At 33.0% G+C, this 17,845-nt stretch overlaps 2 protein-coding genes across 3 annotated transcripts; both read left to right on the top strand.

The window, feature by feature from the left end:
* The first annotated feature begins 501 nt into the window (after positions 1-501).
* On the top strand, positions 502-17,404 carry LOC109159291 (probable transcriptional regulator RABBIT EARS). 2 transcript variants are annotated; one of them, XM_019307393.1, is made up of 2 exons: positions 502-1,454; positions 17,392-17,404. In XM_019307393.1, the coding sequence occupies exon 1, from the start codon at positions 681-683 to the stop codon at positions 1,422-1,424; it is 744 nt and encodes a 247-aa protein (XP_019162938.1). In that variant the 5' UTR covers positions 502-680; the 3' UTR covers positions 1,425-1,454; positions 17,392-17,404. The 2 variants fall into 2 exon arrangements, with proteins under 2 accessions (XP_019162938.1, XP_019162939.1); XM_019307394.1 differs by lacking the exon at positions 17,392-17,404 and adding an exon at positions 1,457-1,730 and having other exon boundaries at positions 502-1,426.
* LOC109159289 (tropinone reductase homolog) lies at positions 13,512-15,418 on the top strand. Its single transcript, XM_019307391.1, has 5 exons — positions 13,512-13,714; positions 13,834-14,041; positions 14,600-14,816; positions 14,925-15,031; positions 15,147-15,418. The coding sequence occupies exons 1-5, from the start codon at positions 13,620-13,622 to the stop codon at positions 15,333-15,335; spliced, it is 816 nt and encodes a 271-aa protein (XP_019162936.1). The 5' UTR covers positions 13,512-13,619; the 3' UTR covers positions 15,336-15,418.
* Positions 17,405-17,845: the final 441 nt, after the last annotated feature.

A 17,845-nucleotide genomic window follows, 5' to 3' on the forward strand; every position in this document is an offset into this window, starting at 1 on the left:
CATTTTATTATTATAATGCCTTTTTTTTTTCTGTGAAAAAAAAGAAGAAAAGAAAATAGATAACAATTTTGTCCCAGGTTAACATTTTTCTTTTTCCGGTAACCACTGTCCAAAATTACTATCACCTTTGCTCACACTTTTTACTATATTTTTTTCTTTTATAGTTTTCTTATGACATGTTATGATTAATCTATTAAAAAAATGATCATTGCTTTTATTAATTTCTGCTTCTTTTATTTTAATAAGAACATGTGTAAATTTTTTAAATGACAAGACAAACTCGCATCTAATTCTTTAGATAGGATCGGATCAAGAATTATCATACTGTAATTTTTTTTTTTTTCATTCCCTAGAAACATTCTATTTTAGAGAAGTGGCACAAGAGTATAAAATTAAATACGTTTGAGAAAATTCCACATACTTTAAAGCAGTATATAATTTTACAAGGAAGTGCAGAAATATGCATACAACGTAACCCAAAGATATGTCTTCCACTTGTACCAGCTAAAAACCAAATGAGAGCAGCTGCATGAATCACTCAGTCATCCACACTACTATACTATACTATACCCACCGTTTCATCTTTCTCCCCCTAACTTCAATTTCTTGGCCTCTCATCTTCTGATCTACCCCCTCGATCGAGCAGCTCAACCTAGCTAACTCATCGATCATATCCAAACATGGAACAAACAAGGTACTGGGTGTGGCCTAAACCAAAGCTCGATTTGAGCTCTTCCTATGGCGGCGATTCCTGGGAAGAGCAAGCTTTTGCAGAGGACGCTGCCGGAGCGCTTGGAGGGTGCGTTTGGCCTCCCAGATCTTATACCTGCAACTTCTGCAGAAGAGAGTTCCGGTCCGCTCAAGCTCTGGGCGGCCACATGAACGTCCATAGAAGAGATAGGGCAAGGTTGAAGCACTCTCCCCCGTCTCATAATGGAGATTTAAGTGTTCCAACCACTAATAATCCCCGCCGGCCCCTTCTCACTCAAGCTTCTACCTTTCTGTACAATCCCAGTTCTGATCGTAGAATTCTTGCGCCGAATCTGGGGAGTGAAACCTGCTTTCATCTCCGGGACGATGATGGTGTGAATGGGGAGACGAAGAAGAAGAAGAAGAATTATTCAAGAATTCTAGAAGATTTGGAGAAGAACATTAATTGCGACGAGGACGATGAGAGGCTAAGAATGTCCAAGTCAATTCGTTGTAGGGCTGAAGGAGAATATGACATGGCTGACTTGTCCGGCAGCTTCCGCAAAAGGAGGAGGATTGATGATAGCCTGTTTGGTTGTGATCCAAAACCGTGTTTGGTTGAGAGATGCGGCGGCGGCCTCCGTCGTCCCCAGCCCGAAAGGATCCATAGCTCCATAGAACAAGAATTGGATCTGGAGCTAAGGCTTGGCAGTAGTCCTCCAAAGGTGAAATGAAATATATAGCAAATTAAACCAATTAAAAACGTACTGGTTAATTTATTTGGAAACACAGATTATATTATTTCTTGTTACCATCTTCTTCTTCTTAGTTTATCTCTCTGATCTGATCTCGATCACTTTTACAACTTAACCTAAACATGGAGGCTTTAATTTAATTTGCAGACTGTACGTGTGAGTGAGTGAGAGTTGCCATTGTTGTACTTCTTTAGTATATATGGGTGCAGGGTCTACCAACTACGAAACTGTATCATATCATCATAAAATTAAAGCTTCAAATTAATGCATATCTGATCTTCTATATATACTTCTATTCATTAATCATTATCATATCAATATAATTCTTACTATGTAGTATATTGTAGTCTGATGTTCCTTGAATTATTTATTTTTATACTACAATGAGTATTGAATTTAATCAACTCTTGAATATATATACATCGATCTGTATGTTGGGAGACAGCTTGAAGAGCTGAGTCCAGTATCCTGCCATCGAAACGTGCCACTGATGGCTAGCTACTAGTTATAGTTTTTTTGCGTAGTAGTAAACTCTTGATCCTGACAATAAAAAAAACTAAGTTTATTGGATTACCCACACCTCTTAACAAGAGATATCAAGTTTGAACTTGAGAATAATGATGCAGCTACAGTCAAAAGTTCTGGCAAAATTTGGACTCTCTTTAGGTTTAAATCTCATGCTTAAGTAAATATGGGACTGGGAGGGTTAAATATATTATTCACATGGATGGACAACCATTTCTGACAAAAATTGTAGTGTCTCAAGGTTTAAAACCTCGTTCTGAACAACTTGGATATATTAAGAGGTAGATTAATTAATGTCAATTCTTTCATACATATATGTGCATGGGAGAATATATTGGGATTCAAGGAAGCAATTAATAATTGACCTGTATGTGTGTGTAAAAACAAGAATTTAGGATGCAAATTGCATGCAAGACATGCACTAGTTGTTGTTGATTTCATTTGTTTTGTATATATATTTTAAAAGCTGAGGATTTTTGAAGTTTTCAAGGATTTTAACTTGGAGTTCTTATTGATCAGCTTATGAGGTGGTCCTGGGCAGAAAGAAACAGACTAAAATTAAACTGCATGGAATGAAGTGATGAGCTCATTTTCCCAATCAGTACCCACCGGACATTCTCCCACCCCAGATAGTACAAAATTACTAAAAAAAAAAACTAACCTCATCACTACAACTCACATATAACATTACATGTTTTGCCTTTTCCTTTGTGTTATTACTATCATCACCAAAAGATCTGATCTGCTGCAGAACTTGCAGTTGCAGAATAACAATATTCTTTCAGATCAATATATATTATTACTCATAAACTATGTAAGACAATACAAGATTTAGTGTAAGTAACATTTTCATCATAAACTCGACCGTTTACACTTACACAAACTGAAACATTTAGTTAATTATTAGTAATAAATAATGATAAACAATTATATATATAACTCTATCTATCCCCTCCCAGCCAACCCTCTCTCCTCTTTTTTCTGAATCCTTCCAAAATTGCCACCCACCATAAAGGAATCAATCCATTTAAGTATTATACAAAGAACCCTTTTGTAGTCGCAAAAGGAATATTGTCACATAGGGGACTGATAGCCCTACATAACTAGCCCCTTTTGTTTGTTCCTCCTATGTGTGTATATACATTATTGTACAATGAATCCCCACCTACTCTATATCTATATTTGTAAGAAGAAAGAGTAACAGAATTAATGGGGATAGTCAAGTTTAAGGACTGCCACTTATTATATTAAGCCCTAACCCTAAGTCGCTACCCCTAACCCTAGTACCATAACTTCAGCCCAATATTACGTTACCCAGGTAATAAGCATAATTTTTATACATAATAATTATATTGCACATGTAAGAATCCGAGTGTTCAAAGTCTCAAACAACAATAATAATAATTAACGGTTTCTACCCAAATTCTTACGGATACAAATTTGGTAATAAGATAGTAACTGAGATTTGCAGTGGAATAGTTATATTTAGGTTATCAGTATTGAACTAATAATGATCGGGTACTTTACTTAATAACCACAATGTTCCAAATGTAACTCCTTGTGGAAATTATGTATTAGCCGTCTCAGTTTAAGCCGCTCAACAATATCCAACCTAGACTAGTTAACTTTTTTGTGGTCCTTTTCGACTAAGGTCACAATGCGGGTTTGAGTAGAATTTTTAAATTATTTTTGTGAATAATATTTTTTTAATGATAGAGGGAAATTCGTAGCTACTACTACTTGAGAGTGTACAGTGAGTATGTAAATCCCAACTTGTGACCCTAGTCGACAAAGGACCATAAAAAGGCAAATCATATCATCTTAGGTTACCCATATCAGACGGCTAACTCAAATCAAGAAAGCTAATATACTGCTCTTGCTGGGAATAAATTTTTTATTTTTTTTTTATCAATATGGTAAATGCATATATGATATAACATTGGTAAATAAACGAAATTAAATGTGGATGGCAGTGTCAATACATGGACCATGATCCACATAGCGTTATATGTACCATGGTTCAATACGATTGCCAAATGAAACTGTAATATGATTAAAATGATACTTTAGTGTTGTTAAAATGAAACTACGAAACAGAGCTCATGCAATAACATATAATGTCAACTGAAACTATAGTAGAATTAAAATGATACTTTAGCGTTAATATAATGAAACTAGTGTGCATTGAAAATAACACTAAAAAATAAGAGTAATAATATCAAATAAACCTGAAGTGTAATTAAAATGATACGACGTCGTTTTGCTTTATGTTCGATGTTGCTGCATGAACCGTGGTCCACAGGAAAATTTGCCCATTTCATTGCCATAGATCGCATGAAAGATAGATTGGTCCACCATGGTGGGCTCAAATATTATACATTTATAAGTAGGAAATCAGTTGGGCTTTGAAACGTGAAGCCATTGAGTTTTAAGACGACTTTGTAGAACTTTCGAGCATAAGCCTATTATACGAAATTATGAATCTCGTTTATTTCCACCTCCAACCTCATACTTAAATAACTTAAACCCCTTTACTTAAACTAACACCTCTTAGTATCACTGCTTTTCTTAACTCAAATGAAAAGGTATTTTCAATTTTTTTTTTAAAAAAAAAACCTAAAATTGATAAATTACACAAGTGCAATTGAACCCCTAAATTTAAGAAACTCCATTTAAATTCTTTAAACTAGTAAAAATGTTCAATTAAGTTCAAAATGGCTTATTTAGCAAGTTACCACTGATGTAGTAGACAAGTAATATTGATGAAGATGGTGAGTTTATAAATAATATTTCTGAATTTTTCAAAAAAAATTACTCCGTAAATCTTATTCTACACTTTTTTTTTTTTTTTTGAGGGGAGGATGTCCACTTGCCGTTTTTAATGTGGACAATTGATGTTGTCGAAAATAGTCACAACAATCTAATATCCAAATGTGAACCTCTGTAATATAGTGGTCTAGATCAGATTTGGCCCTCTATGAAGGGAGTGAATGAAGTCAAGGCCTCATTTTGTCTCCCTTTTGTACGATGGCAGCTAGGCCGCGGCCTTCAACTCGATCCCTTCTAGTTTAATTGAGGTTTAGATCTAGATGATGAGATAGGCAGATAGCCATGGTCGTTGAGATCTGTCCATCTTTAATGAACAACTATAGTTGTGGTTGAAAAGTCAATGGATGTCTCCCTTTGACAATTGGTGGCTGTAATAAAAAATTTGAAAAAAAAAAAAAAAAATTGGGACCTAACAGGATGGGAACAAAATGAAAAACGTATGGTAATACCCAATTACTCGGAAAATTTTTTAAACAAAATAAATTGTACATGGGATCCAAAGCATTATAAATTAATGGGTTAAACATGTTACATTAGGACTTAAATAAGCATTTAGTCAATTTAAAGGGTTTAAATGAAACCTTTTTTCTACTTAGAGAGCTCAGTTGCATGTACTATATACTGATTTATTTGAAACATTTTCCTAACTCAAAAAGTGGGTCTACAATTTATTTATTTCTCAATCAAATAACTAATGAATATATCTACTAAAATTGATATTCAATTGTTTTTAGTCTCAAAGTTCTTGCCACTTGAACAAAGTATTGAGATTTAACATCAAGAATCACTTAGAAGCCTCCAAAACTTATTATTTTCTGTTTGGCTGAAAGTACAAATTTTTTCTTGAAATACTTAGTAGTTTTAATGTATAAACTTACTCTTATTAGTTAATACTTAACTACATTATTGATCCTTCGTAAAAAAAAAAAAATTAAGTTTTCTAATTTGTAAAATAACTTATTTATTATTACTTAAATAAAATTTGATTATTATTTTTTAGGAGTTTAAACTTTGTGTCATTGTAGTTACATTATGATCTCATTTATTATATTGTAATAAAGTTATAAATTTAAATGTATAGAGTTAATTAGTTATATAGAATAACTATAAGTATAATAAAATGATGTAAGCCAAGTATCTTATGCACAGATGGCACCCGAGTTGGACTCCATATAGGAGATTTTGAGTTCAAGTCTTGGTGGAGGCATTATTAGCTTGTTGTGCTTTAGTAGGTTGAAAAAGTAGTTATCAACGGATAGCATTCACCACAAAATGATAATATAAATTAATAATTTTTAAGATGTAATTGATTATAATACAAATAAATATGTAAATTTCTAAATAATTCAAAATTAATGAAATTGAAAAAAAAAAAATCTCAATCTTTTGGGTTATAGACTAGGTCAAGTCACTTTTTAAAAAAAAAAAAAAATTATTTGGCTTGGACTAGCTTGATCATGATCATTTAACACTACATACAAAGGGAGGGAGAGAGAGCCAAGCATGGGATAGAGATTAGAAAATGTTGGAAGACATTTACCTCCAAAATGTATTTTTTTTTCTTTAACTAAAATAAGTATTTTTGTTGACTTTATTTTCTTTGTATAATCAAACACTAAAAATTTATTAAAAAAAAACTTTTATTTGACGTGAAATATTTAATTTGTTTACTATCTCATATATATCTTGAAAGTATTGTTGGAGTTACAACTCGTAATTTGCTAAAACAAAAAAAAAAAATTTAAAAAAAATTAAAAAAAAGTCCTCATTCCCCAACTATATAATGAACTTACAAAAAAACTATAACAAAATAATAAGGGGATGTTTGGTTGGATGTAGTTTAGTTATAATTGAATTGTAATCCAATGAAGGCTTCAATTACAGTGTTTGGTTCGAGGGAATTGCAATTCCCTCATTTTGTTAAATTGCAATTCATGGGGCAATTCAATGCTTTTGGAAAAGGAAAGAGTGTAAGAAATGACAAAAATACCCTTGTTGATGATATTATTATACAAGGACATTTTAGTCTTTATACCACTTTTTCCTTCTCATCCCCAATATTCTATTCTTCCCTACCAAACAATGTAGTTTGAATTCCTACATTATTCAAATGGGGGGTCACCCATCTTGGGATTGTCAGAAGTCAAACATGCTTAAGCACATAGTTCTATGGTACCTGGTTGTCATATCCTACTCAAAATCAATTGGTGATAAGTATGTGGACATTAATCATTTAAATACATCTCTCCATGGTAAGTCACAACGCCACGTCTCGAATCGAACAGGGGCTGAACTCGGCCAACCCGGTCGACTCCCAACAATGAATTTACAAAATACCGTTAGATTTTTTTTTAAAATTATACTTTCGTAAAAGTTGAAAAGTTAAAATTAAGTAATTCCAAAAAAAAAAAAACGTATATAATAATAAAGGGATCAAAATGAACTTTTCTCCGGAAACTTCCAGCACAGCTGCAAATGGAAGTCAATTCTTGAGGTGGCAAATGGGCAAATGGCAATTATGATGATGTGGAAATGCGCCAATTCGTGAATGACTTTAATCACCTAAACCACAATATATCCTCTTTAGTCTTTCCTACACTTCGTAAACATCACTCTACCATTCCTGCTTTCCTTCACTAGGACTCAAATTATATTTCTTCATTTTTATGTCCCGTTACTGCTCTAACACTCGACAATATCTTTTAAAGTCGATATAAAATTGTATCAGATATCTTACCTATCATCACCTTTTCTATATTTAATATTAATAAATACGGTATTTTTTTAACATTATAATTTTTCTATAATTAATTTGTAAAATTTTCAGTTTGACCAATTCAAGTATTTCTTTAAGTTGCAGTCCTAGAGCGATGATGACCGAAAGCTGAGGACTTTTAATTTTAGATAAGATATAGACGAAGTATATACGTTTTTCTAATAAAACAGCAGGACTGCCAGATTTTCGTTGATTTTATTTATAAAATAAGCTTTAATTTTGTCTTTTTGCTTGAGCAGCTTTGCTGAAAACTTCTAATACAATTAATGCAAGTCGTCGTCGTCAACGAACTCCCCAATATTCCATTCGATCTACTATCTCATAGTCAAAAATAACAGCAATTTTATATCTTCAGAAAGAATCCAAAATATTAAAGAAAATTATTATATTCCTGTTTCAATTTTTATTTCCATTTTCCAGTTCATATGTTATTAATATCGCGATTGTAAATTAGATTACGAAAAACTTTAACTATTACCTGAATATAAATTTCTTTGAGACTTTTAATTTGAGTAATTGAATAAACTTAGTAGATTCCTAGTAACTCAGGAAAAAGAATCATACTTTTTCTTCTCCCAAAAGGTTGAATCGCATGCAAGAGGTCCCACCTAATGTCGCCAAGGTTTGAACCTTGGTCTCTTCTTTCAAATACTGTCTACTAAACCATTGAGCTAAGTCCATGCGGATTTAATTTTTCTTGATATCATGGAATGTGATTCCCATTTACTCGAACTTTCCTAAGTCAAAGATATACCAAACGTGAGAATAAATTTCCCACCTTTAAAATTTCCAAAAAATAAAAATAAAAATAAAAAAATTTGAACTTTGTTGACTACCAAACGCCCTCTTAGTGTAGGAAAAATAACATAATTTTTTTTCGAAAACATGCATACAATGATGTTGTCCTATGCGAAATGATTTCGTCGCACAATTTAGTAATTTACGGCTTCAAATATTGAATCATTTGGTTGGATTTCATATAATGGAGATTAAATTATTATTTTTTTGAAACAATATAATGGTGATTAATTATATTGTTTGGTTAGAGAGAATTGTAATTCCTTTCTTTTGTTGAATTGCAATTTATGGGGTATCCTCATGAATTGCAATTTAATGAATTTGAGAAAGGAAAAAGATATAAAATGACATTACTATCTTGGTTGTTATTACTATTATTATTACATAAGGGTATTTTAGTCTTTATACCACTTATTTCCTTCTCAATTCCAATAATTCTATTTCTCCCTACCAAACAACGTAATCTGAATTCCTATTTTATTTCCAACGAATTACAATTCCTTTCCCCCATAATTCATTCCTTCCAACCAACGCCCCGTAAAAGAAAATAAGACAGAGAAGGGAATAGAAAATTTATATAATAACTAGCTAAAATCATACATTGCCGGCCACTACTCATAGAGGTAGTGTTTTTTTTTTTTTTTTTTTTTTTTTTTTTTTTTTGAAAATCATAGAGGTGGTGTTTGGTAAGTAGTTGTTAGTTGATTGAGTTAGTGAGTTTGACTAGTTAATAGTATTAGTTGATTGTAGAAAAATATTTGGTAAATTAGATGTCAGTTGATAGTTGATTACATGCAAAATGACTTTCTCAAAAAGTTTATTGAAAAAGCTACTCAAAATAACTTTTTAAGTTTTAGTATATGAGAGCAATAAATTGTTACAAAAGCTATTTAATCAAACACTTATATTGACTATTTAACCAAATCAAATATGTAATAGTGGTCAAATAAACCAAAAATTGACTAATAAACTAATTATGTTATCAAACATGTTTAATTTCTAGTGTAATTGTAACTACCTACAAATGTGGTCATTACACTATAATATCTTCTAGTGCAAGTTGATGTTAAAGATCTTGAATTATACATTTCTACCAAGGAAAATTATTACATTCTAGAAGGGCATAAAGTAAAAAAGTAATAGAAATAGGAATTTTAAGGTGAATCTAAAACGCACAAATTTTATGTTATGGGCCATGCTGTGATTCTTTTCCAATCATAGCCGAATTACAAACTCCTCAATTATCAAATATATTTATATAGATTATTCATTGAAAATGTATAGTTAATAAATTTGTTGGCACATCAAAATTCTAAGAGAATAGAATGTCAATAATCCAAATGCAAAAAGGCGCAACTGAAGAAGGTGACCAACTTGATCGCCTTCTCAGACAAAACGCATTCGGTCAATTGCTGATATTTGTTTTTTTTTTTTCTTTGTCGGAATTTGGTCAAATAATTGTCGAACGTTCGTTGAAGTTGGCTAGAACCTAATTGACTTGCAATTACAGGTCACCAACAGTTTAGTGAGTTTCATTGCTCCAAAATAATATGTTTGTGGGTTTAATTGCAACTTCTAAAAGTTTAATGACCTAATTGACTTTTTGGATAAAGTTGAGTGGCTTATTGACTATGAGATATATTATGAAGTTGTTAATTGTAATCCTAGTCTATAGGGCTAAGTTACGTTAGTTTAGTTGTATTAGTATATTATAATTGTAATTATCTTTTACAATTTGAATTCTAGACACATCATTCATTTGGTATCAGCAAGCCGTAGGTTTCCCAATCCTTTTCCAATACTTTCTCTCCCAAAAACCAATGATGTCAATAAGCTCCTCCGATTCTCTCCCAAAAACCAATGATGTCAATCAGCTCCTCCGAACGCACGTCGTCGGCCACCCAACAACCACCCACCCAAATCCCTTAACCTCTGCTCACCACTTCGTCTCCATCAAGCTCACGGCACACAACTACCTGTTCTGGCGCATCCAGTTGATCCCATTCCTCCGAGGCCAAGGGCTCCTTGGATACGTTGATGGAAGCCACCCCTGCCCTCCGGCGATGGTTGAGGCCACCACCACCTCCGACGAAGAAACTCTTCGTTTCCACGGCGGTCGGAGTCCTTTTAAAAAAAAATTAATAATTAATTTTTAAAATTTATTTTTTAAAAAATAATTAATTTGGGGGACGACATGTTGACCTGTTGGAAACTTTCAAATTGGAAGAATTGTTTGAAATTGGTTAGTTTAGGGACCTAATTGTTGATTTTTTAGGTTCAGTGGCCTAATTGCATTATCGTGTGTAGTTCGATGGCCTATTTGACCTTTATTCCTTATTTATAAAAACAAAAAGGAAGAAAAATCCGAACGGTATTTTGTTTAGTTCGGTAAAAGATCGGTATACAAGAACTCAATACCGTTCGATTGTTCGGTATATTACCAAACCGAATTGTCCACTACCCCTACTTATAATTACAAAACTCATTACCTAATTGAAATCAGGTATCATTCCATTAATTCAACCTTATCACTCATCATTTCATCGCCTCCTCACTTCATTGACTTCCTCATTGCATTGCATACTCACCTCATCACCACTATTAAGATCAATTATATTGCTTTGATTTTTTATTTTTTATTTTGTATTTTAAAAATCTGTATTCTGATTATAGGGTCATACGTAACCAAACATCAATAATGATAATCATTTCAATTCCCCTTTACTACCAAACATGCAAAATAGTCTCATCAAAACTTATTTCAATTATTAAATATTTGATTCCTATTTCGATTCCGATTCCGATTCCCATAAACACACCATTTTAGTGTTTTAAATCTTGCATTAAGAAAAAAAAAGAGTATAATTAGTTCTTGTGTGTATTATAAAGATAGATCGATGATTAAAAGTGAGTGTGTAGAGCTTGCCCCCAAGACACTTTCACCATTAAAGGTGTATGAATGAATAAAGAGACCAAACATTATTTATATGTAGAGTACGAAATGAAAATGCAAAAAAGTCTGAAAAAAAAGAGCATTTTACTAAATAATAATAATACCACTACTACTGATGATGCAAAAACTCAAATGAAATTTTAATGCACAATCTTTTTATGCATTTAAGGGGCCTTTGGTACGGTTCACAAAATATTAGATAACTACAAATGTTAAATTCATGTGTTTAGTTTAAAATTGAAGTATGTAAATAAGGTAACGGTAATAAGATAAATTTATTAAAATGTCAAAAGTTCAAAATTAGTAATAAGATAAGGGAATATTAGAATACATAAGAAATTGGAGGGTATTTCATATTCCCTTCCAATAGCTAAAAACTTTATACACCAAACATGAGAATCTTATATTCTCAAGCAAATATAATATTAGTTATTTTATATAACTTGAATCAAACACCCCCTTAAAAAAAGTTAATTCCACCAAAAGTCATTTGTCTTTGGTGGTAATTTCAAATTTAGTCTCAGACTATCGTTTTTGTCATTTAACATCACAGACTATTATTTTTAGACACTTTTAGTTCTTCTCATGACTTTTCCTATCTTTAGTAAGGGCATTTTTATCACTTTATATTTTTCTTTTGTTATTTTTCCGGTTTCAATCGGTTTAATTAGTTTAGGACTTTACTATAAATCGGTTGAAAAATATAGTTACTAAAAATTAGAGGTTACCTAAAGTTTTAAACCAATTACACCGGTTGAAACTGAAAAAAAAAATAACAAAAGAGCAATTGCATTTACTAAAAATAAGAAAAGTCATGAGAAGGCTTAAAAGTGTTCAAAAAATAATAGTTCAGATGTTAAATGGCAAAAATGATAGTCTGACACTAAATTTTGAATTACCACCAAAGACAATGGATCTCTGGCGGTGGCCGGATTTAACTCCATTAAAAAAAAATGCATATGATGAAACATGATCTGACATGAACTTATATAAATAATATAATGTAGAGTACACCAGTGGCAGTGTGGGAGCAACCACTCAAAGTGAGGGGGCTCCTTATGCGCAGTAAGCAAATGTCTAGTTTCCGTGATTCAGTTGAGTTACTATGATTTACATCTTTTCAAATAGTCTGTCAGGTCAGGGTGTAGAGGACCCTTAGAGTTGAAAATTCAAACTTTTGGGAAGAATATAATGCAGAGTATTAATATTTTTGTTAGTAAGTAATCCAAAAGTTTATTAATTGGTTGTTGCATGAAGGCAAAGAATTTCTAAAGTCCAAATCAACTGTTAGATTTGCCCGAAAATGGTTATTGGGTGGTGCCGTGGTGAATTGCCTTTAAGAATATATGATTGAATCTTGATTGTTGCAATGTAAAGGTGTTTTATCCTCTTTTGAGAGGAGTATTGGGGGAGGTGTTAACTTTTTGTGAATACAACGTATTAGTTCTTTAATCAAAATAGTCGCAAAATACTGTAATTTAATTCATTCATAATTTCTGTATTGCTTAGATGTGAATACTTTAGGGTAAGAATTTTTTTTTTTAATTCATTCATAATTTGGCTGGCAATGATAATTATATTTTTTTAATACGGAGTATTAATTAGTACTCAGTAGTCATGCTATAAAATCCGTCTATTGCGTGATCATAAAATATGATTTGAAAAGAGGGAAGAACGCTCCATAATTCAAAATACAAATACTAATACGATCTTGACCTGGCCAAATTCTAGAAAGGGGAGACTAAAACAAATAAAATAAAATAAAAAACTAAACTTTGACCATTAGCAACCGTCGATTCTCAATGAAACTCTCTAGTCCCATGATTTTATCAGTCACCTCAAACTTCATTGACTTCCACCCAACCGCAATTCGTAGATCACAAGTCTCTCGCAGTTTTTAAATCCAAAATGCTAAATATTAATATTATTTTATATTTGGAAGAATCTTCTATGAAACCTCACAAATTCTTATCCACATTATAGGTTAAATAAAAATGAAAATATAATATTTAGCTGTTAAACAGTTACTTATAAAAAAAATGTAATACTAATAATTGGTAAATTGATTGATTTTTATCGGGAAAAAAATGTAATATTTGAGAAAAAAAATGTAATTTTTTGGATAAAATATTAGGCATATGACTAGGAATTATACTTTTGAAAAAATTGGCCTATAAATATGAGGTATCCTTGTACCAATCTCCAAACAAGAGCAGTAAAGTAGCCATCCTACTCTGACTGTATTCTACTTCAACTCTTCAAGAACAAACACCACTTGTACAGAAGGTCAGACATGTCTGGTGAAGGAGAGCAGTGCAACCAGAGGAACTCAAGATGGTCTCTTCAGGGGAAGACGGCTCTGGTTTCCGGCGGAACCAGAGGCATAGGGTGAGTCAACTCTAAACCCACCTCCATCAGATTTTAGGGAATTATATAACCAAATCTCTTTATAGTTTTGACTTTTGAGACACTACCAACCCTAATTACTGCAACCGCAATCATCTCAGGGCTGCTATAGTCGAGGAACTGGCCGGATTCGGAGCCGCAGTCCACACGTGCTCCCGGAATCAGACGGAGCTCGACGAAAAGGTCCGGGAATGGCAGGCAAAAGGCTTCAAAGTCACCGGCTCCGTTTGTGACCTGTCGTCCAGGGAACAGAGGGTGGAGCTCATCGAGGCCGTCTCCTCTGTCTTCAATGGCAAGCTTAACATCCTTGTAAGTTCATGGGATTCAAGCTAAGATCCCCCCTTTGTGGGCTTTCTTTTTCTTTTCTTTTCTTTTCTTTTCTTGGTTTTGGAATCGAGATTACTGTTTGATTAGGAAGTATGCATCATGGGGTGACCAGATTTTCAAACATTATTATTAGTGGAAGATAATAATTACATTCGTGGAGAAACAGGAAAAAAAAAAAAAAAAAAAAAAGTAGCTGGAATAGTGTGAACAAGGATTAAGGAATCTTTATCTGCCGGCAGATTATAGATTATTATGCATATAATCCTTATTTAGCGAGTAATTAGAGAAAAAAACGAGAGAAGTGGGGCCACTCCAAAATTGGACATGGAAAGAAAAAAAGCAACCTGCGGGAAATGGGTACTACCTACGACCAACAATCTCACTCTACATACCAATCAAACAGCTGAATTTGTTGGGTTTTACCGACACAACTCGATCTGGTATCAATCAAGCAACATGTTCTTGATTGATGCAAGTTTGGCAACTTATGGCACTCGGTATCTTTATCACTATTAATTATAACTCGTTTTTATTTGTCAGGTGAACAATGCAGCAATTAGTAAGATGAGGAAAGCGAACGATTATAATCCCGAGGAATTTTCAAACATTATTCAAACAAATTTTGAGTCACCATACCACTTGGCACAACTGTCTTACCCCCTCCTCAAGGCATCTGGAAACGCAAGCATTGTTTTCATCTCCTCTATGGCTGGCGCCACTGCATTGCCTGCCCTCTCCATTTATGGAAGCTCTAAAGGTAAAACAAATATAATAATTCTGGAGGTCTATTTAAAGCTCAGTTCGAGTAAACTGTAAAATTAATACAGATCTGATCAGAGTAATATAATAATTATAAATATTTCAGCTGCTATAAACCAGTTGACCAAGAATCTGGCATGTGAATGGGCAAAGGATGGCATCCGAGTCAACACGGTTTCACCCTGGGCCGTCAAAACCACAATCATGAAGCCTGTAAGACTTGATCCTCAGCTCTTACATACAGTAAAAAATTAATTAATTTCGTATCATCATCTGTTACATATATAGTAATCAAAGTATATAAATTTGGTATTAATTTAATTTGCAGGAAGACATTGATCCGGCAATACAGGCAATGTTTGGTCCAATTATGATGAGAACTCCAGTGAAGCCGTTGGCAGAAGCCGACGAGATATCGCCGTTGGTGGCATTTTTTTGCCTGCCGGCTGCTTCCCACATCACCGGTCAGGTTGTCCAAATTGATGGAGGCTACACCGCCGGTGCTTTCCATTTCTAGATATATAGTACCATTTGTATTGTATTTTCATACAACGTACTAATTCTAGCTTATTTCTATTTTCCTTCCTAATAAGTTTAATAGCGCGCAATAAATCTTGTATTTCATCTTGTAATCTGATATTAATATATGTTGTTGCATGAATATTATATTGGTCATCAATGAATTAAATTTTGGTGGTGTTAAAAGGGTGTATTATATTTGCTTTTCTTGAATTTAATCGTTATCTTTATCAATAAATTTTTTGCACCAATTATAATTAAGGCTGAATTATTAATACAAATTAATAATGCTAAGTTATGCATGCGTGGTTCTAAGTATTGGTGGAACATATTGCAATCTCATAAGTCCTAAATATACAAATTGAAGGGTATTTATTATAAAGTCATCAGACTTAAATTACATGCTTAATATCACTTGTTCAAGGGAAAATGGTCAAATAAGTCCCTAAACATTACTTAAGAAGTCAGTTAGGCACTTAAACTTTTAAAAGTTTCAATTAAGCCCTTAAACATGTTATTTTAAAGCATTGAGACCCAAAAATCGATTGGTGACTTATAATTACAGGTCACTAGAATTCCAGCGAATCTCTAACGAGATTTCGATTATTCTGACAAAAAACACCGACGAAACTATTCCCAGTGTCGTTTGGTTGCCTTTTCCAACGAAGGAGAAGACAACCCATATGGTCGCCTTCTCCGGCAAAGGAGAAGGCGACCAGATGGGTTGCCTTCTCCAATGAAGGAGAAGGCAACCAAATGACACCGGCCACCATTTCGCTGGTGTTTTTTGTCGAAATATGGTTGGAATCTTGTCAGAGGTTCGTCGGAACCCTAGTGACCTGTAATTATAGGTCATCAACCGGTATTTGAGCCTCAATATAATGCTCTAAAATAATATGTTTAAGGGTTTAATTGCAACCTTTGAAAGTTTAGGGTCTAATTGACATCTTGAATAATGTTTAGATGCATATTTGACCCTTTCTCCCTTGTTTAATAACAATTTGTTCTAAATTACAAGATTTTAATTTCTCTTTTAATCAAAAGGAAGGCAACACCTAATGAACATATCATATATGACATGCATGCATGATACACGCCTAGGTTGAGGGATACCTAGGTAGTTGTCTACAAGAAGTTTATGAAAATCCACAAGAGGAGAATGACCAATCACACAAACTCATGAGCAAACTAATGAATGCTTTAACAAGCACATCAATAACTCTTGGTCATCTAAATATCTGTCTACAGATCTCCGCCATATATTGGTCATAGGACCTCTCAAAGCATCACCCACAGCGTAAGTCATTTCACTACCATAATTGAGTCGCATTCAACTATAACACTACAAAATTAAATCCTCTATCACATCACAATTATCGATATTATAAGTGAATCTTGCCAACCACTAACCAATCACATCTCCCAACTAACCCCACATCTTGTTTAATTCCCATGTTGGAGCAAGTATTGATGATCAGAATTCATTTTCACCCATATTTTTTATATTTAATAAAAGACATTTCTTATGTGTTGTATTATATTATTATAAGGAAATATGGAATCCATTAGTGCACAAGAATATTGGTATACTTACTACTATCCTTTTATGTATGTCCAAAAACCAAAAGCACTTAAAATAAAGGCAATAAAAACTGCATGCATCATAAAGTCATTTGTTAATTGTTGTATACCCTCCCATTAAAAGTCGAAATTAATCCAAACAAAGATTACTATACTGTTTTTTTATCTACCGAAAGCATTGGCTTACGTTCGTAGTGACAAACGTTGCTTGAACCCTGTCGCTAAAAGAGCATCAAAGCATATTTTCAGGGTTCAAAAAACTGAAAAAGCACTCATTTTTAGAGCCTTGTTGGTATGGCATGCTCCATTTTTATTTTTTGATCACCTAAATCACATGCCCCAAGATGTGCTTTCATGCTTTTGCCTTTACTTAGGGCCCAATAAATTACTCTTGCTTATTTGGTATTCTTGATTTCGAATTAATTTTACCAAAGAAAACAAATAAGTACTTGTCGCAGGACAATACGAATTAGTGGTTAATTGGGATGTTACACTTTAAATTTGTTTTCAGCGGTAAGGTAGGAGCTGAGTTGTATTATAGATAATTTGGAGTTGCGCTTTTTAAATTAGGCTAAGGTTGGTGTTGGGCGTGCACAAATTGTATAATTAGGTGTGTATTTCAATGTTGAACATATTTACGCACTTACTTCCTTCAGAATATAGTTCGATAAAATTTAAAAAACGTGATTAATTAAAAAAAAAAAAAACAAATTAGTGCTAAATTTCTAGTAAAGTACGAAGTAGTAGACAATGTGGCGAACAAGTTGTCCGGGTGTCTGTTAAGAATGGTACAGGTGCACATTGTTCAATGCTTTTAACTACTTTTGCCGCTGAAGCCATTTTGGTTTCACATTTTGTCGTGTGACATAAACTGACAAAGAGGAAAAAAGGTATGTAAAATAAGTTAATACACAACCTCATACTTAA

The sequence above is a fragment of the Ipomoea nil genome, unplaced genomic scaffold (genome assembly GCF_001879475.1).
Source record: "Ipomoea nil cultivar Tokyo-kokei standard unplaced genomic scaffold, Asagao_1.1 scaffold2826, whole genome shotgun sequence".
Classification (NCBI taxonomy): domain Eukaryota; kingdom Viridiplantae; phylum Streptophyta; class Magnoliopsida; order Solanales; family Convolvulaceae; genus Ipomoea; species Ipomoea nil.